The 25866-nt window shown below is 41.2% G+C and overlaps 1 protein-coding gene across 1 annotated transcript in view; it reads left to right on the top strand.

Moving 5' to 3' along the window:
- The window catches only part of MAN2B2 (mannosidase alpha class 2B member 2), a 943157-nt gene that overhangs the window by 773215 nt on the left and 144076 nt on the right, over nt 1–25866 (top strand). The window contains exon 16 of the mRNA XM_044062827.1: nt 24192–24332. Within this exon, the coding sequence (XP_043918762.1) occupies nt 24192–24332 (141 nt within the window). The remainder of the gene's footprint in view (nt 1–24191; nt 24333–25866) is intronic.

Raw genomic sequence — 25866 nt, 5'->3', positions numbered from 1 at the left:
AAATAAGTACAAAACAGGAGAGGACCCAGCACTAATCCATGTGGTACTCCCTAGTTACAGTTTTATATTTAGAAAGGGGATTAGCAAATTCACTGTTTGGGATCTGTTGAATAGCCAGTTTGCAATCCAGTGGACAATGTTTATAGGCTTGTAGGTGATTACTGGACTAACAGCCGCAGGACGACTTTAAAACTAGACATGTTTTCCCATTTCTAAATGACAGGGTGAATTAGCTAAGGGTATATAGTTATGTTTAGGTGACAGAATATTTACATGCTGTGTCCAATAGGGACATAGATGCCAGTCCAAGGTTAAAGTATCAGTTACTTCATCATTGGTACAGATTACACTTGGATAAGGTTATGGATGAACTGTGCTTCTTGTGGATGGGAAGTGTGTTGTAAAGTAGGGTAGTGTCTGAGACACAGACGTGCCCCTCGAACATGTTCTGTTTATGTTGAAAATAAGATTTAGGTCCTTGGATTGAGTACTTTTAATGCTGTTAGACTTGCAGATGTGCAGTAAGCCCCTCAGCATCGGATCAGATGATACCTTGTAAACAGGCATTGATCACCTCTCAGTATTCTCTAGAAGACTGAGTGTAAAGATAAGCCTTTGAGGTAATCTGCATTTTCCATGTGGTTTACACATTCTAGTCTTTTTGTAAAGAACATCTGTGGCATTCTAGTTGTTGCATATGCCTGGTAAGATGCATACTGAAGTGAGCATTGTACTCTGGGATTAGTCTAATGAGGGCTGAACACGGGGGGATAATGACCATTTTGGACCTGGATGCCATACCCTTGGTAATGAGTTGCACAAAATGGAACAATTTCTTTACAACAGTTGATACATGAGAGTCAAAGGCCAAGTCATTGTTCACATGTATTTCCAAGTCTCTAACCACTGGGTCTATTCTTAGGGGTTTATTGTCTATGTGGTAAATTCCCAAGTGTGGCTAAATTTCCAAAAGATGCTGTTATGCTTTTTTTTTTTTTTTGGCATTCAGTCTTAGACTGTTACTGTGTTAGTGTTTTTGGGGATTCTACAGTTATGCTGAGCTTGCAGACATCTGCAAACTTGGTCAACCCGAGGCCTTTAATGTGAGCTATGACTTCCGAAAAGTAGATGCCAAAAAGTAGTGTCCCAGCTCCAACCTCTGAGGGATTCTGCTGGTGACTGAACTTTTGAGTAGGTAGGACACAGGAAGTCAGAGTAGGGGATTGCAGGTGTGAGCCAGTTGGCTGTCCAATGGGTCATATAGGATTTAAGCATCTTTTCATGAGTTTGTCGACAATGCCTGAATGAGGAATGGTGTCTAATGATTTGTTCAGGTCAAGGTAAGTAGTGAGTACCATTTTGCCCTTCTCCATAGCTATGGTGACATTCTCAAAGAAGTCCACTCTGTTAAGCAGGCACAATCTGCCCCTGGCAAATCCAAACTGTGTTAAATCCAGTGTCTGAAGATTTCTTATATCTTTCTGTATGATATTCATGATAAGTCTTTCCATGGCCTTACATATGAGTCTAGTTAGACCTATGGGTCTGTAATCACCAGGTTAGTTGACGACCCATCCTTGTGTGAGGAATAACTGTTGCATTCCTCCATTCACTATTCATGAAGCCAGATTGGAGGTTAAGGCTGAGCAATGATCTTCAAGGGCCTGATGGATCATGTTTGAGGCTTAAAATTTTGCAAGGGTATCACTCCCTAGCAGAAAATTTGTCTTTCCAATTTCTGAATGTATGAGGGTTCGATGTGGTAACAGGTTTTAGTTTGATTTCAAAGGAGACAGCTTTATGATCTGACATGAAAAAGTGAGGATGTTACACATGGTTGCAAAGTAAGGGTTTATATTAAATTTGTGTAACTTTTCAATGATACCGGCATGGGGAATACTGTTAGTCATTGGCCAGGTTAAGATAAGCAGTGTGCACAGAATGACCACTATCATTAGCCTCTGTAACCTTTGCAAAGAAGTTTGTAATGTTCAAGAAACAGGACCTGACCTTCACATAACCAAACAGAGTGAGGTCTAGATCAGTTAAGCTGCCAATGTCTGCATAAATGAGATCTGCTATAATATGTGCCATGACTTTGCAGGTAAGGCTGGTGGGCCTATAATTACCTAGGTCTGTAGAGCAGCTATCCATGTATAAAGGAGTCACAAATCATCATGTCATGATCTTAAAGCTGGCAGCATTGTAGGAGTTCATTACCCTACATAAACACCCACACGCACACATGTGCACACACACCTGGGTGGCATTTGATCCTTATAGGTGTACTTTAAAATTATTCTGTTTCTGCATTCACACTTTCAGACAGGAATGACTGTGAACCACCTTCCCTAAAGCTGAGATTTTCCATTGTAAACCCAAGCCATACTTTTGCTGTTAGTTTGGGTCGAGTCATAAGTTAATAAATGTAATAGAAGAGTATCTCTAGCAGCGAGTGGCATATAGCTGGCCTTAGCTATAGCATCAGTGTTGTACACAGCCAATTGAGTATGTGTATAAATCTAAAAAAAAAATTTCCATTGTTTGATTAATAAAACAGTTTTTGCATAGTTTAGGGCAGTAATTGGGAGTACATACTGTATTTCATTTATGGAATAAGTATATTTATGGCTAAAGATTTTCTTTCTTCAGTAGTTGAGGTTTGCGTTAAGTACTTTTTTCCAACTATAATTTCAGTATTATGGTTAAAAGTCAAATACTGATTTATCCAAATGCCTACATATTTTTATTATGTTTCTTTATGTAGGGGAAGCCCAAGAGGATCTTTAATTATCATGGTCTGAGTAGATTTTAGCTGTGGTGGAGTACTTGGTCCCATAACTGTCGATTTGGGTTTGTTTGGTATTAAGTAATTGCTGTTAAACCAGATGTTCTTTGTGTTTCACTGTTGTAGTCATTACATTTGGGTAATCTGCTGGCAGGTTGCCCTCAGTCGGCCTGATTAAACAAAGTCTTTGGTCCTGCATCGGTTGCTGTCCCTTCTTCCATAACGTCAGGTTGTCAGGGGTATAAAACATGCAGCTGATGCCATTACATCAGTCTTTCTTGCCGTGCGGTGCCCGAAGCAGAAGCAGTTCGCAAGTGCCGGTCGGCCGACTCCTGAAATTTTCGTTTTCGGGTTTCAGATCCAAATTCTTCAACTTAAAGCTAAGTACCCTGTTGGGGAAACTTTTTCTTGCTCCTTACCGATGTCAGTAAAAGTTAATAATTGCATTACTTGTGGAAAGCAAATACCTCATAAAGATTTTCATTCGTACTGTATGCCTTGCCTAGGCCCTGACCACGACGTACCTTGCTGTCAGTCGTCGGTATATTTTTGTTTCTAAATATTTTGGTTCTCAGTTTAATTATCCAGAAATGTCGTCGGTTAGCCATCCAACTACTGGGATTCCGAAAAAACGCAAAGATAATTACAGAGACAGGTCACCGAGGTCCAAAAATGCCGACGACGCTTCTCCTAAGCCAGTCGCAACTTCACCGGTACCCAGTGAGGTGCTTTTGCAGCCCCTGATACCCGCTACTTCTTGATTCGCAGGCCTCTGCTGAGATCCATTCGGAGCCGCGAGATACTTCAACTGTGGAACCCGCGGATGTCTTTACCTTGGATGGGTCCAGAGCTGCTGTGCAGGCACCGGCTTCTCAGGCCTACAGACTTGCATATTAAAACGACACCTCCTTCATTACTAAGGCCTAAATCTCGATCCATGTCTTAAAAAACCGACGCCCAGGCTGCATGCTTAGGCCCCTATGCCTAAAAAACAAATGATAAAAATGGCTGAAGATCTAATAACTCTAATCAGGAGTAGTCAACCCCCCCCCCCCCAAGAGGCCTAGGGCTGAACTTGATTATGAATCTTCTGATCAGGATTCTGTTTCTTCTGACTCTTGTGATGACCTGGATTTGTCCATACCTACTTATGGGGATTCTGGTGCAGAGGATTCTATTCCCTCTGCTTCCCCTCCTGAGGATTTTTCTTTTGGGGAAACCTTACATACTTTAAGGGAGCATTTTCACTGGGAAAGCCAGGAATTTTCTAATTCAAAAAAGAGGCTTAGGGATTTCCTTCTTCTACCTCAGCATAGGCCTTTGGCTATACCTCCTGTACTAGCCATTGTTGATGTTTTCTCGGAATCCAGTCTGGCCCCCGATTTCCTGCTCGTAAACCTGACACATTACTACAGGGTTCCTGAGTCCCACAAGTTCCGTTTCAAAAATCCTGTTGCAGATCCAGAGACTATTTCTCAGGGGCCCAAGGGCATTAAGGCTTCTACTGCTAAAAATCCTACCCCTTCTGATAGAGACTCCAGGGCGCTGGATAGATGGGGTAAAAAGGTTTATACTTCTGCAACCTTGGCAATCAGAGCTTTAAACTGCCAATTTCATATGCTAAAATATCAACAACATGTTATTGGACTGCTTAAACAGAAAATGATGTTGATTCCCGACTGTGTGAAAGATTTACAGGACTTAATGCATTCTGCTGAACAAGTTGGAAAACATACTTTGCAATGTGGTTTTGATTCTTTAGAGGCCTCTTGCAGGACTGCTGTTACTGGGTCTGTGCTTAGAAGGCTTGCTTGGCTTAAGGAGCAATCTTTGCCTGATCATGTTAAAGCTAAATTGTTGGATGCTCCTTTAAATCAGGACCGCCTGTTTGGCAACAAGGCTGAAGATGTTCTTAAAAAGATGGAAGATAAAGCTAAATCTATGCAAACTGTTAAAAGGTTCATAGGTTCATAGATTAGTACTAAGCTAACTGCCGTTGCGAGCCATTTTAAGCCTAGCCAATTATCCCTTGTGAGACTCAAACCCTGCACCTTGTGTTTGTAAGGCAAACACCTTAACCATTAGGCCATCCTCCAGATTTTTTTACAAGTGCAACCTCCTATATTTAATAGGTACTGGCCTATTAAGAACTGGTCCTTTTCAGTCCCTTCCAGGTCTTCTCAAGCCAAACCCAGGCACAGCAAAACCCCCAGGTTTCAGTCCCAGGGGACTCTCAGAACCGAGCAGTGGGTGGCCTCCACTTCGAAATCTGGAAATAACAAGACACCCCCCTATGGTAAACAGTCTCGATGACTTCCTTTTAAAATTCCTAAGCACTTATCTTTTGACCGCCCCTTTGGGGGGAAAGATTGCTCTTCATGCAAAGAACTGGGAACTCATAACCCAGGACAAATGGGTTTTAAATATAGTGTCCCAGGGATACAGAATTACCTCCATACCATCATGCACCCACTTCAAAACTTTACTAAAAGTGCACCTAAAAACATGCTGGCTATGCCCTTGCAAGTCCCACTCTAATATCACCTACCCCATCCAACCACTACATTTCTTTCCACTCCACTAACTACCTTGATTATGCCAAGCTCAGATGCTCATAAGCCTAGTACTTATTATACAGCAGGAACTTCTTATTGTAACATTTGTTAATGTCCGTTATGTACTTCACAGATAAAGATTCTAGTTGTCTACTGATGTACTATGTTCTTCATCTGTAAATATGTTGTAAGTAATTGCTATGTAAATTGTTAATCACTATGTAATCCAATGTAACTACTGTCTGTTTATTTTAACTGTGGAGTTTTTCTCCCCGGGCCGCCGCTGAAAATGGACCCTACGTCCAGTCGGACATTCCCGGTCAACAAATATAAATAAATAAATAATTTCTACACGTTGCCAACACCAAATGGGTGGCCAGACCTGCCCCCAAATTCAGTGGGCAGAGGCTCAAAAACAAGTACTTTCCCTCTTAAGCATGGGAGCTATTCAACTGGTACCAGAAGAGGAAAAGGGACAAGGTTTCTACTCCAGACTTTTTCTGGTACCCAGAAAAGACAAATCATGGCATCCAGTCCTCGACCTGTCTACTCTAAGCACCTTTCTGGAGATTCCAAAATTCAAGATGCTGACTCTTCATCAATTACTTTGTTTGCTAGGCAAAGGTGCCTGGTTGGCAACACTAGATTTAAAAGAAGCATACCTGCACATCCCAATCAGGGAATCTTGCAGAAGATACCTACACTTCAAAGCAGGCTGCACACATTATCAGTTCTCTGCACTGTCCTTTGGCTTGTCTTCTGCGCCCAGGGTTATTCACAAAGTGCCTGGCTCCAGTTATTGCATTTTGCAGGCAAAGAAGTATTCAAATATACCCATACCTGGACGATTGTCTAATTTAGGCAGAAAGCCAAGGCATACTTTAAAATCATCTGGCGTTTGTAAAAAGGGTTCTAACTTGTCTGGAGTACACCATAAACGAAAAGAAATCACAGCTGATACCCTGTCAACAATTTACATTCCTGGGAGCAAGCTTGAATACAACTTCCCAGATGGCTTACCTTACGCCAGAAAAGCAAATTCATTTGGTGACCTATTTCAAACAAGTGGCCGCAAAAACCCTGCTATCTGCAAGACAAATACTGCAAGCCTTGGGGTTCATGGCCTCCTGCATTCTTCTAATAATTGAATTGTTAGAGTATAATGCCAAAATGTCATTCAGATGTTGAAAAATGCAAGAGCATTTATAATAAATAAGTAAACAGAATAACAAGAGGCTCAGTACTGAAGCCTGAGAGATTCCGCATATATAGGTTCTAAAATCTGATCTAGTTTTACCAGAAAGAACCTGAAAAGTTCTATTTCTAAGATAGTTTCATAACCAGTTAATGACCACTTCTGAATGTACCATACTTACAGGGTTTTTTAATGGGTAAATCATGACTATTACAGATGCCCGCCTTAGATTCACAAGTAGTGTTCTAAAGAATAGCCCTTTTCCATGATGGAGAAAACAAAGTTCATGTATGCGTATGAGGATGTAATAGTACTAATCCTGGAGCAGAATACTTGTTTATCAGTTAAGTATCTCATTAGTGCTGAATTAATTAGTATATTACATTTTCTACCGGTTTGCCAATTGGGCATATGTTTGCTATTGGTCTACAGATACTGCCTTTTATATGGCAGAAAAATTGCAAAATGTTCTAATTAAGACATATTTAAAGCTACAATAATTAAAGGCCTAGCTGAGATCATTAATCATATGTGGTAGGTTTTGTTATCTACTGTGCACTGACATTAAACTGTACTGTCTTATGGGAAGCTTTAGAACAGTGTGAGGTCTTGGGGAATCAGTATCACTCACTACAGAAGAGGAGACATGAACATCCTTGGTAAAGTCTTGCACTCATCCTGAAATTACGCAAGTACTAAATAATGAGAATGTGTCCATAGCTCTTCTACTCTTACGAGGTATTGTGGGCAGGATGCCATCGCACAGTCTGTGGTTCGATATTATCCAGTGTATGAATGTGAGGGTCACAACAGCTGCTTCCAGATGGTATTGTCCTCTTGGCTTTAAACGACTGTTTTCTTGCATGCTCTGAAGTGATTCATTGTTAAGTATGAAGTTTCTCTAATGCAGATCAGTGTCTTCAAGTCAGACGTCATGTTTTGGTCTTGGAAAAGAATGCAACAGTTCAAAGCAAAGCAGCTATGGCAAATGAAGGAGATTAAATGTTGGTGGTCTTGTTCATGAGTTATGGTAGAGGGTATCAAAAGAGTCACCAGTGGATGGGTGCAGCATGTGTTTAGGTTAGAAATGAGTAATTTGACAACTCTCCATTTAATGATCAGTCTGTGCCCATTTACGTACTTTCATGACCTTTGGGTAGTGATTAAATGGTAACATCACAGACAGGATTGGCGGAAGTTAAGCTCCTTTACACAGTTGCTTTGTTCATTCTCTGTGATAAGAGTAAGGAGCTAGGCAAACTGGAAAGAGCTTAGAGGAGTGATTGCTCTTTTACAGTAACAGGAGTCATATGAGGGGGTTTGAGCACCTATTGAGGATGTTCTGTCTGCGTTTCCCTTGGGAGGTGTGCAACGCATACTTCACTATAACAAGGGCCTGGATCAAATCTCAGAAGCGAACTTCTATAACTGCTGCTGCTGTTGCTATTGTGGTGCCACCATTATGACAGATATTATACCTAACAACAAAGATTTCCCTGATGAGTTCTATGGTTGGGCTTATCCTCTTTAGCATCTTTTTTTTTTCTTTTTTCTTTTTTGTGAAAGAACACATGCTTGTGGACAGATGTACACCTATGTGGAACCGTTATAGCATCAGACTTTGATTACCTAAGCATGCTTGACTTCATGACAAGACTTTGACTCAAAGTCAAAAATCTTTAGGGAAAAAATATTTTTTGGTGGGGCACTCCTGTTGCTCCACCCCTCCTTTATTTACATATACCAGTTTAGCAACAAAAGACATGCTGTAGGTGGACTGGACACACTAAATTGGCCCTAGGTGTGAGTGTGTGCGTGTGTGTGCCTTCTGTGGAAGGTTGGGCGCCGGGCTGGCAACTCGACACCGTAAAACTCCATTGCCAATCATGAGCAGATCTGAGAAGAGTAGCAACATGAGAATAGAGACCCTCAGGAAGAAAGTGTGCCAACAACGAACCAAGTACTGCAAGCTGACTCTGGTAGGGTTTGGTGGAATCTCCTTATAGTGCTCAGAACACAGTCCTCAAACTAAAGGAAAAATGCTGTTTTGAGTTTCTTTGTAGCAGCTGATATTGTAAGAAATATCTTTTTTATCTGGACAGACATCAGATGTTGCCAGTGACATGTCATGGATATTCACGTGTGCAATTAAAAGTATTCTGTATTTCATTCAGAAGGACTGCTGAATCTCTTATGAAGTCTATACATGTCTATCCCCAAAGGTTGTAACTGCTGCTGTACACAAAATTTAAATTCAGTACATCGGTCTCATATTTCTGCAAGTATTAGTCTTTGGTGGCAGTCATTTTTTTATGTATCCTGTGTGTTGTAGCTGTCATGGGTATCATGATGCCTTTAGCACTGTTTCTTGGTTAGCTTTATATATATGGGTCTACCTGAGATGGTCGACAAGCCATTTGATCGACTTTCATTTGGTTGACAATTCATTTGGTCGACAAGCATGTTATGTGGGGGGTTTCACCCTCCACACCCCCCAATGTGGGGGCTGTGCCCCCACACCCCCCTAACTATATATATCAACTCCAGGGACGCACAACATTGGGGAGGGGGGCAAATCTGCCTGTCGACCAAATGAATTGTCGACCAAATGAAAGTCGATCAAAGGTAGACCCATATATATATATATATATATATATATATATATATATATATATATATATATACACACACACACACACACACACACACACACACACACACACACACACACACACACACACACACACACACACACACTAACATGCATACATACATATTTCATATTTTTAACCCAATACATCTGTGACATCCACAGAATGTATGGCTTAGAAAAAGCCATTAACCATATCATCTTGATTCAGGCTTGGCAGTACAAGAGAATGATTTAATTGAGTTTATCATTTGCTTTGCATGCTTTTCAGTGTCAAATTTTTTTTAATTCCAAGGCATCTGCTGTGCTGTAAAATTTGAAAGCATTATGCATGGTTCTCATAGTTTCTAACTACATTGAACTTATCTGAAAAATCGTGAGACATAAATTGAAGTAATGGTTGGGGTTCATAGACTTGGCAAGTGAGAATTTAATAAGGATGGCGTACTCAAGAAGCACAGGAAAATGGTCAAATATGGATGTCCTTCCATAGCACTGTTGCAAGATTCATCACCTATGGGATTCCTGCCAAGGATAGCCCAACATCAGGCCAGTATACCTAAGCCTTTCCAGCCTCCCATCATCATACTTCAGCCGTATACTCCCTGCCCTGGTGTAAGGCATACATGTGACATGCATACGCTGAATACTCAGAACATCTTTGCTGCCAGTCGCAGCTCCACAGTTGAATATCATTCTGAACACCCTTTGCTGAGCTGCTTGGGTTCCTTTAATTTATTTGTCACAGTTATTTTATAGTATGGAAATCCCCCCCCCCCCCATTCTCAGGTCTTCCTCAGCCTTCTTTAGACCAACTTCCTCATTTTTCTGGAGTTTTACAGGATTTACTGCACCGGGAAACAATTTAACTGGTTCCCTGTAGCCAAAAGGGGAACAGGGTGTTGTTATAGAATGTTCCTGGTTCCCAAAAAAAGAGACATCCTGGGGAGTGGTCCTAGATCTTTCCTTCCTAAATACCTTTCTAACGATTCCCTACTTTTGGATGCTTTGTCTCCTGATTTTGTTTCCCCCTTTACTTCCACAGGCTTTTATGGTATCCCTAGACCTAAAGGATGCCTATCTACACAGTTCCACTCACCCTCTATTCAGGAAGTTTTTATGATGTTCTTCATTCCACATTGCTGCAGTCCTAACCATTGGGTAGTCCGCTGTCCAGTCGGCCCGAATACCAAAGTATATGGCTGACGTCGGTCAAGGCGCATTAGACTGATGTCAGGACGTCAGGGTACTAATGCGCATGACCGACGTCATATCCTCAGTCTTTTTTGCCGCATGGTCCGATGCAGAAGCAGTTTTGCGAGTGCAGGTTGGCGTTCTGAAATTTTCTGAAGTCGGAGTTTCAGACCGAATCAAAGTTGGCTAAGTACCCCGTTGGGGAACATTTTGGTTTTCTTGCCTCAGTATTTTACCGGATGTCAGAAAAAGTGAATAACTGTATTTCTTGTGGGAAACAGATACCTCATAGGGATTACCATACTTTGTGTATACCTTGTTTAGGGCCTGAGCACGACGTTGTTGGATGCCGCTCTTGTGCTAGATTTAACAAACGCACTATTAAGAGAAGGTTAGACTGTGCCAGGTTAGTGTTTGGGAAGCGTTGTAATTATAAAATGCCGTCGGATGCTCCGACGCCCGCTTCGTCCAAAAAGCGCAAGGACAAAGCAGCAAAGCCTAGGGTTGAAGAACCGGCAGTCCCGGACGTCGGTCTTTAGAAGGCTCAGTGGAGCCGGAGGTTTTGCCAGGAGTTTTTTTGGAGTCTCAGGCAGAGACTTTACTGTTACAGGATGTGCCCTCTCAGGAGGTAGGCCAGGCTGAGGGGGCTTCTCAGGTAGCTGTACTTCCCTCTCTTCCTAAGGTGGTTAGAGCCTCTCCTTCTGTTTCCAAAACCTCTTTGAGAGGTAGGCCAGGTTTAGCTTCAGTGGGGGCTTCTCCTAGCACTTCAGGTTCTGTGCCTAAGAAACATATGCTTAAAATGGCAGAGGATTTGATTACTATGATTAGGGGTTCTATGCCCCTTCCTGATAAGAGGCCTAGGGTGGAGCCTGAGTTTGAGAGTTTTGAGCAGTGTTCAGAGGCTTCTGAGTCTTCGACTGAAGACTTGCAGGAGTATCCTCCTTATTCTGATTCGGATGTGGATGATTCCACTCCTTCAGCTTCTCCTCCTGAGGATTTTTCATTTTCAGAGACTCTGCATTCCATGAGGGAGCATTTTAAATGGGGAGGCCAAGATTTCTCTGATTCCAGGAAGAGGCTTAGGGAATTCTTGTTTTACCCCAGCATAGGCCCTTAGCTATACCTCCTGTGTTGAATGTGGTGGAAGATGTTTTTGCAGAGGCTTCTCTGAACCCTGATTCTTTGCCTCCTGCCCCTGTTAAACCTGATAGGTACTATAGGGTGCCTGAAGCTCATAAGTATCTTTTAAGAGTCCTAGGGCAGACCCGGAAACTGTTTCTCAGGGGCCTAAAGGTGTTAAGGCCTCTGTTGTTAAAAATCCTGTTCCTCCTGATAAAGAGGCAAGGGCTTTGGATAGATGGGGAAAGAAAGTGTATACTTCTTCCACTTTAGCCATGAGGGCGTTGAATTGTCAGTTTCACATGCTAAAATATCAAAATTATCTCCTTTCACAATTGAAATCTAAGGTGGATGCTCTGGCGGAAGGTATTGAGTGTAAAGAGTTGCAGGATTTAGTTCATGTGTCTGAACAAGTGGGTAAGCATTCATTGCAATGTGGTTTTGATGCTGTGCAGGCCTCCTCGAGGGTGGCTGCCACTGGTTCTGTTCTTCGCAGGCACGCCTGGTTGAGGGATCAGAATTTAGCTGAGCATGTTAAGACAAGGATTTTGGATGCTCCTTTACAGTCTGATGTGTTGTTTGGTTCGCCTGTGGAAGCAGTTTTAAAGAAAATGGAGGACAAGGTTAAGTCTATGCAGACTGTTAAAGATTTTTTGCAGGTGCAACCTCCGAAGTTTAGCAGAAATTGGCCTACTAAGGGATGGACTTATCCTGCTTATGATTCCCAGTCTAGGGGTAGGTCTAGACGTGGTAGGGGCAGAGCTCAAGGTTCTTTTAGGCCTAGAACAGGAGTTCTCCTGCTCAGACTTCTGGTGAGGGCAGGGGTCAGTCCTTTCGTAAACAGACCCAATGACCTGCCTTTTCAGCTGCCAGTACATTCTTGTCTGGCAGCTCCTTTGGGAGGAAGACTGTCTCTTTTCAAAGAAAATTGGGATTTAATTACTCAAGACAGATGGGTTTTGGATATCATTCACCACGGTTACAGGTTTTATTTCCATACCTTACCCCCTTTCAAAGGCATGCCAGACGTTCCTCCTCCACAAAGGAAAGAGGCTCACCAGCAAATTTCTCTGTTACTCCAAATAGGGGCCATTCAGCCAGTCCCTGTACCAGAAAGGGGCCTAGGATTTTATTCTCGCCTGTTCCTAGTACCAAAGAAGGGGAACACGTGGAGACCAATTTTGGATTTATCTATCCTCAACACTTTTCTGGACATTCCCAAGTTCAAAATGTTGACGTTACAACAGCTTTTACCTCTGCTGGGCAAAGATCACTGGATGGTAACTTTAGATCTCAAGGAAGCTTACCTTCATGTGCCCATAAGACTAAGTTGCAGAAAGTATCTGCGCTTTCGAGCTGGAAATTCTCATTATCAGTTCTCTGCATTGCCCTTTGGCTTATCTACTGCGCCCAGAGTATTCACAAAGGTTCTGGCTCCAGTGATAGCTTACTTCAGGCTAAAAGGAATTCAAATCTATCCTTATTTGGACGACTGCCTGATTCTGGCTCAAGAAAAGGAAGACCTTCTACAGCATTTGGAATATGTCATAGCAGTGCTAAGATGCCTAGGGTATTCTGTGAACGAAATAAAGTCCAGTCTAGTACCCTCTCAAGACATGTGCTTTCTGGGTGTGAGACTGAATACAGCAGCCCAGATGGCCTTTTAACCCCGGACAAACAAAAGAATCTTTCCAGTTACTTCCATCAACTATCTCTTCAGTCCGGGCTGACTGCAAGGACAGTCCTTCAAGCCTTAGGGTTCATGGCATCTTGTATTCTGGTGCTTCCCAATGCCAAACTGCATATGAGGAAGCTGCAATGGTATCTCAAAAATGTATGGACACAGCACTGCCAGGATTTGGACACTGTCATTCAAATAATACCTTGCATTCAAAAGAATTTTTGTGGTGGGCTCAGGAATGTCACCTAAACAAGGGACTCTCTGTGACCCGGCCAGAGGCGAGTCAGATTTTAACGACAGATGCCTCGGACATTGCTTGGGGAGCTCATCTAAATGGAAAGTGGATACAAGACAAGTGGCCTGCCAGACTACAGCATCTACATATCAACATGAAGGAGATGTTAGCAGTCCAGTTTGCATTAATGGCTTTCAAGGAGTTACTTCTTCCAGGGCAGGTGTTGATTCTAACAGACAACACAACTGTCATGTGGTACATCAACAAACAAGGGGAACACATTCTTATCCTCTATGCAGGCAAGCAATGATTTTATGGGAGACTGCGCTCAGCTTGCAACTAACTCTTCAGGCAAGGTTTCTGCCGGGAGCACAGAACTCCTTAGCAGATGTGTTAAGCAGACAAATCATGGATCCCCACGAGTGGAAACTGGATCTTCATGTATTTCAGAAATTGACAGTGTCATGGGGAACTCCAGACATAGATCTGTTCGCTTCTCCACTAAACCACCAGCTGCCAAAGTTTTGCACAAAGGGGTTTCATCACACAGCTTGGAAAGTGGATGCTCTTTCTTTCAGTTGGGAAAATCTTCATGTGTATGCCTTTCCACCTCTGCCTCTTCTCCCAAAGGTGCTCCTAAAGGTCAGACAAGACAAGCCAAGGATGATTTTAATAGCTCCAGATTGGCCTCGGCAACACTGGTACCCACTACTAAGGAGTCTGGTAAGGAAGCCTCCATGGCCTTTACCTTTGATTCCACACCTGTTATCTCAGAAGGACGGTCACCTGCTCAATGTCAAGCTTCACTCTCTTCATCTAACAGCCTGGCATATTCTGTTTTGAAACACAGCAGGTCTCAACTTCCTCAACAAGTTTTAAATGTGATTATGGAAGCCAGAAGACCTAGTACAAGGAAAGTGTACGCAGAAAAATGGAAGAGATTTTTATTTTGGAGTGCAGCAAAGAATTTGGAGATTTCTGAGCCTAATTTGAGTGTGGCTCTTCAATATCTTACTGAGTTATTGGACAAAGGTTTGTCTTTCTCTTCCATTAAGATTCATGCTGCAGCAATTTCAGCTCACTATGATTGTGACCCACCATTGTTTTCGCATCCTTTGTTCAAGCAGTTTCTTAGAGGGGCAAAGAATATAAGACCCCCACGTAGAGCTCCTACTCCTGCTTGGGATCTCAATTTTGTGTTGGAGAAACTTACTCTACAACCTTTTGAGCCTGCGGCTACTGCTGAATTGAAATACTTGTCATGGAAGACTGCTTTTTTGTTGGCTATTACTTCTGCAAGAAGGGTTTCTGAATTGCAGGCCCTTATGGCAGTAGAGCCCTTTTTGATTTTCCATAAGGATAGGGTATCATTACGTACTAATCCTTCCTTTATGCCTAAGGTGGTTTCTAGTGCGGCTTTAAACCAAACTATTCATTTGCCTACTTTCTATGCAGATCCCCAAAATAAGGGGGAAAAGATTCTGCACACTTTAGATGTCCATAGGCAGTTGCGTTATTATTTAAGCAGGACTAAGGATTTCAGGCAGTCTCAGCAGTTGTTTGTTTCTTTTGCTTTGAGTTCTAAGGGCAAGCCTGTGTCTAAGCAAACTATTTCTAAGTGGATTGGGTTTTGCATTTCATTTTGTTATTCCCATCATGGCAAGGAGATTCCAGCTGGGATTAGGCCTCATTCCACTAGGGCTACTGCCACTTCAACAGCATTTCTAAGGGGTGGCAACTAAGGATATTTTGGAGGCAGCTACTTGGAGTTCAGTGCATACTTTCTCTAAGCATTACCACCTTCCTCTCTACTCTAAATCTAGGGCTGGTTTTGCCACAGCTATTTTGCAAGGCATGTTGACAGCTCCTGCTTCCTTATGATTTGCCAGCCTCCCTTACCTCTGCTTTGGGATTCTACCCAATGGTTAGGACTGCAGCAATGTGGAATGAAGAACATAGTACAGTTTTGTACCTACCATAAATGTAGATGTTCGAGGATCCACATTGCTGCAGTCCAATTTACCCTCCCTCCTTCCCCTCTGTGTTTAGGGGTGGTGGTGTGGGTTAGGCTATATTCTTGTAATTTTGTATATATTGTGCATATGTTTGGTGCAGGGCTTTTTGGTGTTTTGGTGTGGGCCTTATCTTTTTGGGGTCTTCTGACATCTGGGGCAAGAAAAGACTGAGGATATGACGTCGGTCATGCGCATTAGTACCCTGACGTCCTGACATCAGTCTAATGCGCCTTGACCGACGTCAGCCATATACTTTGGTATTCGGGCCGACTGGACAGCGGACTACCCATTGGTTAGGACTGCAGCAATGTGGATCCTCGAACATCTACATTTATGGTAGGTACAAAACTGTACTTTTCTCTGTTTCTTCCTCTCATTTTCAGTTTGCTCCTTTGACCTTTGGTCTTTCTGTGGCTTCAAGTATGTTCACCAAATGTCTGGCCACTGTTAGTCTTTTGCAGGCTTCAAGGAATCCAAATATTCCCATATTTGGACGATCTTCTTCAGGCTCCCACTCAATCCAGGCTTTTGCAGGATCTGAACTTCACTGTACTCCTTATGCCCAGTCTGGGATTTACAACCAATTTCAAGAAGTCCAAGCTAACTCCTTCTCTAGACCACATTTTTCTGGGATGCAGAATTCAGACTATTCTAATGTTGGCTTCTCTTCCTTCTTCCAAGGTTCTGTTTCTGAAAACCTACTTCCAGTCTCTGCTTCCCAATTCTGCTATTTCTGCAAGGGAATTTCTCAGAAGTCTGGGGGTTTGAGGCTTGTATTTGCTTTACTTCCTTGGCTCATACTCAAGTTGGCACTAGTGGGTTCAGCAAGTCTGCTTCAGTCTGGATCTACCATTTCAGACTTCTACCCCTACTCAAGAGCTGTTCACAGACACTTCCCATCTGGAGTGGGGAGCCTCTTCCAGCAATCTGTGGGTTCAGGGTCTCTGACCCCTTCATCAGAGGTCAGACCACATCAACATAAAAGAAGTGAGAGGGCTGTCTTGCTGTTCAGGCCTTCCATTCTTTTTGGTCTGCAAGCCCTTTAAAGGTCTTCACAGGCAACACCACAGTTGGGTGGTACAGGTGGGAACAATGTTTTATCTTCTATGGTAATAAGGCCCTCAGGCTTGCAGTTTGGCTATTTGACATCAGGTAACTCTTCTGCCAGTTGTCCGCCATGTGGCAGACTCCCTGAGCAAGTCCAAGACACAACCTCACGAATGGATGCTTCACAGAAAAGTGTTTCTGGACATAGTACATCGATGAGGTATTCCTCAAGTGTATCTTTTTGCCTCCCCTCTGAATAGGCAGCTTTCTTGCTTCTGTTCCATAGTCCCAAATTATCTGACTTAGAAGGTGGACACCGTGTCATTTTCTTGGTAGGGGATATTTCTATATAATTACCCTCCTCTTTCTCTACTTCTCAGGGTCCTAAACAAGATGAAGTACGACTCTCCAAGAATCTTGCTGGTGACTCACTTTTGGGCCAGACAGCACTGATTTCCCCTTCTCTTTCATCCGGCCAGGGACAGTCATCACAACATCTCTCACCAGATGGATCTTCTTGCACAAGCCAAGGGATCTATTATTCACCCTGACTTATCCATTCTTGACACTTTGGGCGATAGGATTTGATCCAATTCAGGTGCAGTTTTTCTGAGGATGTGCTTAGAGTACTTGCAGGAAGCCAGAAAACCCACTACCAGAAAATCTTATATGGATAAATGGAAAAGATTTTCTGTTTGGTGTTGCAAGCTTTACCAGGATGCCTTCTAAGTAGATGTCCTTCTGGTCCTCCTGTATTTGTGTGAAGTCCTCCATGCAGGCTTGGTATATGCTTCTGTTGAAGCTTACTTGTCAGTCTCTGCTTGTCTGCATCTGAACCCACTACTGGGCTCATGTTTTGAGGCCAAACAATTCCTTAAAGGCGTCCTTTGTAGGCCAGGCCCCCAAGAAAGCCTATTCATCCCTCATGGGACCTTAATTTCATCCGTGAAAAATTGACTCAGGCTTCTTTTGAGCCTGCTTATTCTTAGTCTTTGCAACACTGTCCCTGGAAGACTGTTTTATTGATAGCCCTTACTTCAGCTAGGAGAGTGTCTGAACTTAACGCTGTTAGGCATCTTCTGTCTTTTGATTTTTCATAGGGATGGGGTGCCTTTGCGTACTAATCCTTCTTTTATGCCCAAGGTGGTCAATGAGTTTTCTTTTAATCATTCTTTCTAGCTTCCTTTCTTTTTTTACTTATCCGCAGTCTGCTAGTGAGAAGGTTTTTCGCACCTTAGATCTGCATTGGCAGCTCGGGTAGTATTTGAATAAAATGAAAGATATCTACAAATCTGAACAACTTCTTGTTCATTTTCATTCCAGGACATTGGGTTTGGCAGTTTCTAAGCAAATCAACTCCGCCTGGATTTCTAAGGCCATTTCCTTTTGAAATTCTTTTCATGTTAAACAGCTTTCTTCTTCAGTTTGAGCTGATTCTGTGAGGGCAGTAGCCTCTTCTTGGGCTTTCTTCAAAGGTTTAGATACTAGATCCAGTCTTGAAGCTGCTACGTGATTCTCTGTCCACACTTTTCATTACTTGTTAGATGTCATTTCCGCAGGATTTGCCAGAGCTGTCCTTCATGTTTTTTTTTGTAAGGCTCCTATGATGCCTGCCTCCTCCTGTCCTTTACAGTAGCTTTGCTGCTCTCCCATAGGTGAAGAATACTGCAACAATGATATGGAAGGACATAGTACAATAGTGTAAAATCTTGCCATAACAGTAGATGTCCTTCTTTTCACAGTTGCAGTATTCAGACCCTCCCTTCTGCCTCCTTGTTTATCTTTCTCTTGGCAACACTTTGCTGACCAAGGGGTCTTTACCACCTTGCTCTATTTTCTCTCCTGTTCCTTTTTCCTCATGGATATGCATGTTCTCCCTTATCATTGGGTTGTTCTAGTTTTCCTGGGGCAGTTCAGTTCAGAGTATTCAGTGTACCTATATCACCTTTATGCCCTACACCTGGGTGGAGAGCATAGAGCTGATGTATGATGCTGGGAAAATATAAAGGCTTTGGTATATTGAGGAGATGTTGGGCTATCGTTGGCAGGTGATGAATAGTACAGCAGTGAAAAGAAGGGCATCTCCTGTTATGTTAAGATTTTACACAACTGTACTTTCATTATAAACCAGAAGATGTGGGCTGCAGAGCTGACAAGAGTCTGGAATGCACTGTATACTATTTATGCAAATAAACAGTCCAGCCTAAAGGGACAGTGCAGTTCAGTAACAGGAGTGTACCACTGCGGTCATCAGAAACAGCATAGCAACATAGATGCAGAAGTCATTGCTGTCACACTAGCATGATTTTTTTAAGTCTGCAGTACTAATTTAGTAGAAGAAATAGGAGGATTGTAAGTTTGCATTGCTACTTTAGTAGAAGAGATAGGAGGCCCTTCATAGTGCCTGCCCCAAAGACATGTATACCTTCACTCTCTCTCACTTACACATTTACAGATAAATTGTAACGAGAGTAGACATAATTTGTAAAGCAGAGATAAAAGTTGCTCACACAATGAAACCACTTGAAAACCAAAAAATGAAGGACGACCCCTGAAATACAAATGAGTTTATTGCAAAATGCCAGAAAAAACACATACATTAATGCAAAACACTTAACGTTTCACCACGTTTTCATCAAACACTCAACTTCCTCAGATGTATGCATATTTAATTATTGTGCCAGTTAATATACCCTAACCAATTACCAGCCAGCCAATTAAAAATAAATGCCACTGTTAAAAGACTGATAATACACAAATATCCATAAAAATAAGACACAAATGTATACGAAGTATGGTTAAACCATCTTAAAACCAATGCATATTAAAAACCATAACTAATGTAACAGTAAAAAGATGTGTAGAAAAATGTAAAAAAGTATTCATTAATTCAAACATTTCAATAAATATCATTAAAAACAGTTGTGTATTGCCATCTAGTGGCCAATGTGGAAAATCAACATTCGGCTGCCCTCAGTTTTAAGACCGATGCCAGGGAGACTGTATCATTCAAACCTGGATGTTTTGTGGCTTCTAAAATTAATTGCTAGCACAGCTCCCTGTACTCTAATCTATCTCCCATGGACCCCCTCGTTTGTGCATGGGGACTAATTCCATAACAAAAAAAAAATGAAATACAGCTTCATGACAAACCGTAATGTGTCTATATAAAGCATTATTACAATTTTTTGTCTTAATGTCATAACCATGTTCGTACATTCTGGTTCTTAGTTTTCTTTCAGTTTTACCTACATAGAATGATGAACATTTATCACAAAGTGCTATATAGACCACCCTGTTTGTGTTGCAGTTAGCAAAACTATTACTGTTAATACATTTATTCCTGTCTTTCAGGTAAATACTCTCTCCAATTTTCAAAAAATGACATTGTGGGCAGCAACCACATTTATATGTTCCTACCTTACCCCCTTTGGTGTTTAACTTCCTATTATTTCTAACAAATTCTTAATGTTAGCTCCTTTCCTATAGGTAAACTTGAGTTTTTTTTTAAAAATAAGATCTAAATCGGAGATGCTAGAAAATCTATCCCATTCTCTTTGTTTGATTTCCCTAATTATAAATGCATTGTCATTATAGTCTGTTACAAAAGCTCTGTCATAGTTATTGTGAGAGGTCAAACCATCCCTGTCATTGGTTAGAACCCCAATTCCTTTCCCTAATAAAGGAGCAAATCTATTTTTCTCCCCTCCAAGACCTCGTCCTTTATTCCTTCAAGTAAAACGTCAGGATAGCCTCTTTCTTTAAACATACTTGTTAAAAGTTTAGACTCTTTAAGAAAATCTGTATCATCCGAGGTCATACGACTTCCCCTCACAAATTGCCCTTTCTCTAAGCCCCTGTTTTGATGGAAAAGGTGGACACTTGCGTAGTATAGAAAGGGATTAAAATAAGTTTCCTTTTCTGAAAACTGTAGATCAGAACCTATTGTGCTCTTTCCTTTTGGTTATGTCCAAATAGTTCACATACTCATATTTGATGTCATAAGTAAATCTTAAAAAGGAAGTAGTGTTAGAAATATAATTAATAAAAATCTAAAAATGTTTCCACTGAGTCAGTCCAAAAAATACAGATATTGTCCAGGTAGCGGTTATACAACAGCCAACAATTAACAAAATCTGAATTAAAACTACATTTTTCTTCCCAGTAGGACAAAATAATATTCGCACATGTTGGGGCACAACTTACTCCCATTGCTATACCATTCGATTGCTGTAAGAATTCTCCCTCATAACAAATAAAATTGTTCCTTAAAACCAAATCCATTAATGTCAGACAAGCTCTAAATTCATTATTAGTAAGTTTCCCATAGTTAGCCAAAGCATCCTCAAACCACCCCATGCCCTCCTGGTGTGGGATGGAAGTAAAGAGATCTACCACATCTTTGTTGTGTCTTTCGGCTTTTCATGGTTAGGGGTCACCACAGCGGAACTCCGGTCCGCTAATGATTGGTAGTTGATTTTTACGTGCCGAGTTACCTGCCCTGGCGCACAGCCTTCAACGAAGGTACGCCCATTCACGCATGGCTCCACGCAGAAGACGCACTAGCTGAGAATCGAACCGGACAGATTCTTACTGTGAGACGACAACGCTACCGCAGCATCACCACCGCAGTCATCTATAGTAATAAAAATAATCGTATCACTGAATAAATCAGAGTTAACACATTTAAATAGATCCCATGAATCCTTGAGGACATTGGCTCCCATCATGGAGAAATCCTTATGTTTGGTGTCCAGAAACTTAGCCAGGGAGGTTGTGACTGTGCCCTCTGAGGACATTATTGGTCTTAGAGGTGGGTCCACTGGGTTTTTGTTGACTTTGGGAATACTGAATATAGAGGGAGCTCTTGGTTTGTCGTATAAAAACATATGTGTGTCCAAGTCTAATTGTTCCCTCTAATAAAAGATCATTAAGAGTTGGAAAAACGTTTTTATTGGCAATATTAATTTCATTTATTGATACCTTTAAATAATTAGTGGTATCCTCCAAAATTTTCATCATTTTAGCTTTGGAAGTTATGGTGTCCATGAAAACTGTGCCACCACCTTTATCTGGTTTCATCACTCGAAGCCACTTATTGTTCCTTAATTCGTCTAATAAAACCCTCCCATCTCTGGTTAAATTGGGGAACACTTTGTTCTTTTGTACTCCTTTCCTTAATTCATTTTCCAAAAAAGCCTCAAAATTCCTCAAGTGTGGGTGTAAGGGTGGGTTATAAGTACTTTTCCTGTGTAAAATTTTAGTGTTACCTATCGGTTTGTCTTGCCCTTTAAAAAATAACTCTTAAGTTCTTTTTCCTAAGGAATAATTTTAGATCTATTATCTTCTTACTTACATCTGATTTCGTTCTATGAATGAATTTGAAACCTTTAAAAAACAACTTAAAGTGATTTTCATTAATAGGTGTACTACTATAGTTGAAAATATAATATCCCTTAAAACTGTAGTTAAAATTATCCTTCAAGATCCTATCATACCATGAACTACTGGTATCTATCTCCTCCATTGATTGTCCCTGAAGTTCCTGTTGCCCCTGCTGTAGTTGTAGTGAACTGGTTCCCTGTTCTTTAGCCTCTCCGATCTTCGGAGAGGCGGGAACTCTAAAGGGTTATTCAAATTATAAGGGTCTCTTCTCAAAACATTATTGTCCCCATGTAATTGAACATCTTGGTTGTTAATTTCCCTACTGTCTCCTTCATCGTCACTATGTCTGTTGGAATGGGTCTTAGGTTTAGGGTAACACGCATTGCTGTCTATACTCCTTTAAATCCCTATCAATTTTTCGTATCTTCCTATTATAAATACTACTACACCATCCCTCTACTTTTCGTAAAATATCATGGGATTTAATCTTCTTAGTTTCAATAGTGAACATTAAATAATTCCAGATACACTGGTTGGTGTGCTCTAAGTCTCTAAATGAAATGTCCATTTCTTTTTCATTTTGTCTGATTGCGTTAATGTTTCTTCCACACCTTTCAAAATTTTGAACAAGTTCTTTGTGGAAATCAGGCCCTTCGCACACTTTATTTGGGTATTTCCGTACCCTTAAACCTCTGGGCACAGTATTCAAATTAACACATTCTTTAAGATATGCATTGTCTAAGTTGAGAATCTTGTATTTGTTTAAAAGCTCATCAAATTTAGCTACGTTTTTGGCATAGCTGTTATTTTCTCTATGTAAATCACTTTGTTTAAAATCATTAAAAGCAAATGTTTTCGTTACAATAAAATTAAAGTCAATAGCATGAGTCCGTGATGTAGATTGCAAACAGTCCCCCTTGTCTGCCGTTCGCGTTGGTGCAAACAGGCCATTGGTGTCCGGAGTTGCAGAATTCGATTCTTCAGTATTTTCCATTAAAATGTTAGGAAAGCCATCACAGCTGGTTCCATTTAAAACATTCCTTTGTAAACCAACTCCATCTCTTCCACTGTGAATGAACCCTTCACGAGTCCCATCATGTCCATTAGCTTCCTTGTTAACATGCAGAGAGATGTTAGAAGCCAGTGTAATCATGGATTGGATTGGAAGACTGGAGTTAGCATGTCTACCAACTGAGTTAGCTGGCCAATCATCATCCTAATCTCTCCCATTTCTCTCCCTCTGGCGTTTTTCATTGGTAGGTACTAGGCTTTCTGCCCAAAGGCATTCATAAGCCTAGCCAGAATGTGTTGGTTTTCGCCACCCCCTTAGATTAGTTCCCTGTGCCTCTGTCCAGCAGAGCCACTGAAGTGATCGCCGGGGTTGTCCTTTTCCTGTTCAGGAAGTCCTTCCATCTCAATACAAATACTCCAAACCGCAGAAACGGAGATAAAAAGTGCTCACACAACGAAATCACTTGAAAACCAAAAAATGAGCACTCCTGAAGGATACAAATGAGTTTATTGCAAAGTGCCAGAAAAAACACATACATTAACACAAAGCACTTAACGTTTCACCTCGTTTTTGTCAAACACTCGACTTCCTCAGATGTATGCAAGAGCTATGTAGGATAGCTGAGTAGTGTTTATGTGTGCGCGCACACACACACACACACACACACACAAACATATACATATGACAATGTTAATACATATGCATATTGAGAGTTAACCAACAAGAAGCATTGCCATTGTCTTCCCATTGTGTCTTGTCCCCCATAGTCCACCCAAGAACAACAGCAGGGGTGTGACGTGCTTTCGGTGTACACTGTGTGATGCAGTATGTACTTCTGTATTCGGTTTGAAACCCCTGTGTAATGCACCCCTGCAATGCATAGTGCACAGGCTGTGGGGATGTGCTTCTTGTAAATCTTCCCTTTGCATTGTGCTGACTGTGCAGGACTGGAGCAGGGTGCTTCACTCCATTGCAGTGTACCACTTCATGCATTTTTTTAATTCTTGCATCATGCTGCAACAGTTTGTCTGCCAACCACAGGCTAATGAGCAGTGATGAGTAAAATGAACAAAAAGCTCCTTTGTAGTTAAGAGAAGTAACAGCTAATAAAAGTAAGTTGTGCTGGAGAGGATAAAACCAAAAAAATAGTATATCTGGGGTGTGTAAGAACTACAAAATTATTGTCTTACTGTGATCCTGTGTGTGTGTGTGTGTGTGTGAATTTGTGTATATGATAAGGCATGTTACTTGAAGTGGTATCAGTTCTGTTTTTTGCTGCTTAATTTTACACAGTAATTTCTTGTGTGTCTTGCAGGAAATAAAATGAAATCACAGCAGAACTACATCGCAGATGATGGTGTGACGCTTCCAGCCAATCTTCATCTGCAAACTCTAAGCATACCTGGGTGGAATTATAACAGCAATCACAGTCAGCATTTGGAAGATATACAGAAAGGTAATCTTATAAGTGTGTGTGACGGTGATTTTGACATTTTCTCTCCTTTCTAGTGTACAGCACAGTGTAATATAGTATTGTGTTAGAGGAGGCTTGTACCATCTTTTTACACCAGTTGCCAGATTTGGTGTTGCTTGATTTGCTAGTGGCCCATAAAAAAATCTCTGAAACAGTATATTCTCATCTTTTGACAAACTGGCTAGTATTTTTAGTTTTTCCTTTTTTCTCTTATCTTGATTACATCTTCAATATTGTCTCTACTACACATACTGTATAAACAACAATCATATGCTACTACCTGCTATACTTTTTATTGTATGTCTAAACCACTATGCTTATGTAAATATCTTATGCAATCATATGTTAATATCTGCTATATTTTATAACAGTGTGTGTAAACCACAGTGCTCTTGTAAATATCATACGTGTAGAGTATGTTAACAATTGTTTCTGGAGCTTTTCTCTTTGGGCCTTCGCTGAAAACGGACAGCTTTGTCCAGTCAGACCTCCCTAATAAACAAATATAAAATAAATAATAAAATAAGTTTGTATATTCAGTTTTATACTGCATTTTAGGGTGCAGAAGCAATACAACTACACATTGATTTCTGATTGCTTTCCGTAATAATAATTAAAAAATGCCTGAAGACATCACCTTCAGGGACACATAAGTATGCATCACAGTTCTTATGTTATAAAATCCTGACTGTGTTTTTGATTTTATGACCTACATATTCACCCTGTGAAAAAAATCTGCATACCCATTGTCATAAAATCCTAACTACATTATTGGTTTTATGACCTACATATTCACCCTGTGAAAAAATTTGCATGCCTGTTGTAAACTGACTTTGAAGATAGTTGAATTATGGAGATTGCGAAATTGTAATAAAAAAGTTAACTTGGAAGATTAAAGTTAGAAGTCTCCTGACTTGACTGTCCTTCCCCACAAATGGGTTTGACCAGGTGATGTTTAAGATTTGGACTTGCATAGTGTGGCTTCCATTCCCTGCAAATGGTGCAACCCGAGAGGATGGTTATGTTAGTTGTGGGGTGAGGGTGCACAGTTCCCAGCACCCAGAGCAGAGTTGACAGAATTCTTTGTAAACAGGAAAGCCAACTCAAGCCACTGTTAGCTAAGATCTAAGGCCTGATTCAGAAAGGGCCACCACCAGCAGTAAGCCTTTTTTGATTCAGAGACAGACCCAAAACAATGATCCTACATGATCTATAGGATCATTGTGGTGTGCATTATCCTTGGCCAACATGTATGCTAATGAGGCATTTTTGGGGGTGTGGCTTATGCTAATAAGATATATGGTCTCCTTCCAAAAATGCCGGCGGTAAGGCATTTATGCAGCTAATAGATTCAGAGAATCGCTCAGCTGTATAAGTTAGCTAAGCCGGCAAAGTTAGTTAACTCTGCCAAAAGTTTGAGATCACCCATTAGTTACAGTGGGTGAGATTGAGTTAGAGGTAAGTGCAGAAGAAACTAGAGGATAAGAAGTAGTGAGGTTATGTACACGTGGCTACA

Source organism: Protopterus annectens, chromosome 2.part1 (genome assembly GCF_019279795.1).
Source record: "Protopterus annectens isolate FY-2018-M chromosome 2.part1, PAN1.0, whole genome shotgun sequence".
Lineage (NCBI taxonomy): Eukaryota > Metazoa > Chordata > Ceratodontiformes > Protopteridae > Protopterus > Protopterus annectens.
The sequence above is the reverse complement of the archived record's forward strand: the minus strand, read 5'-3'. Positions and strand labels throughout refer to the sequence as shown.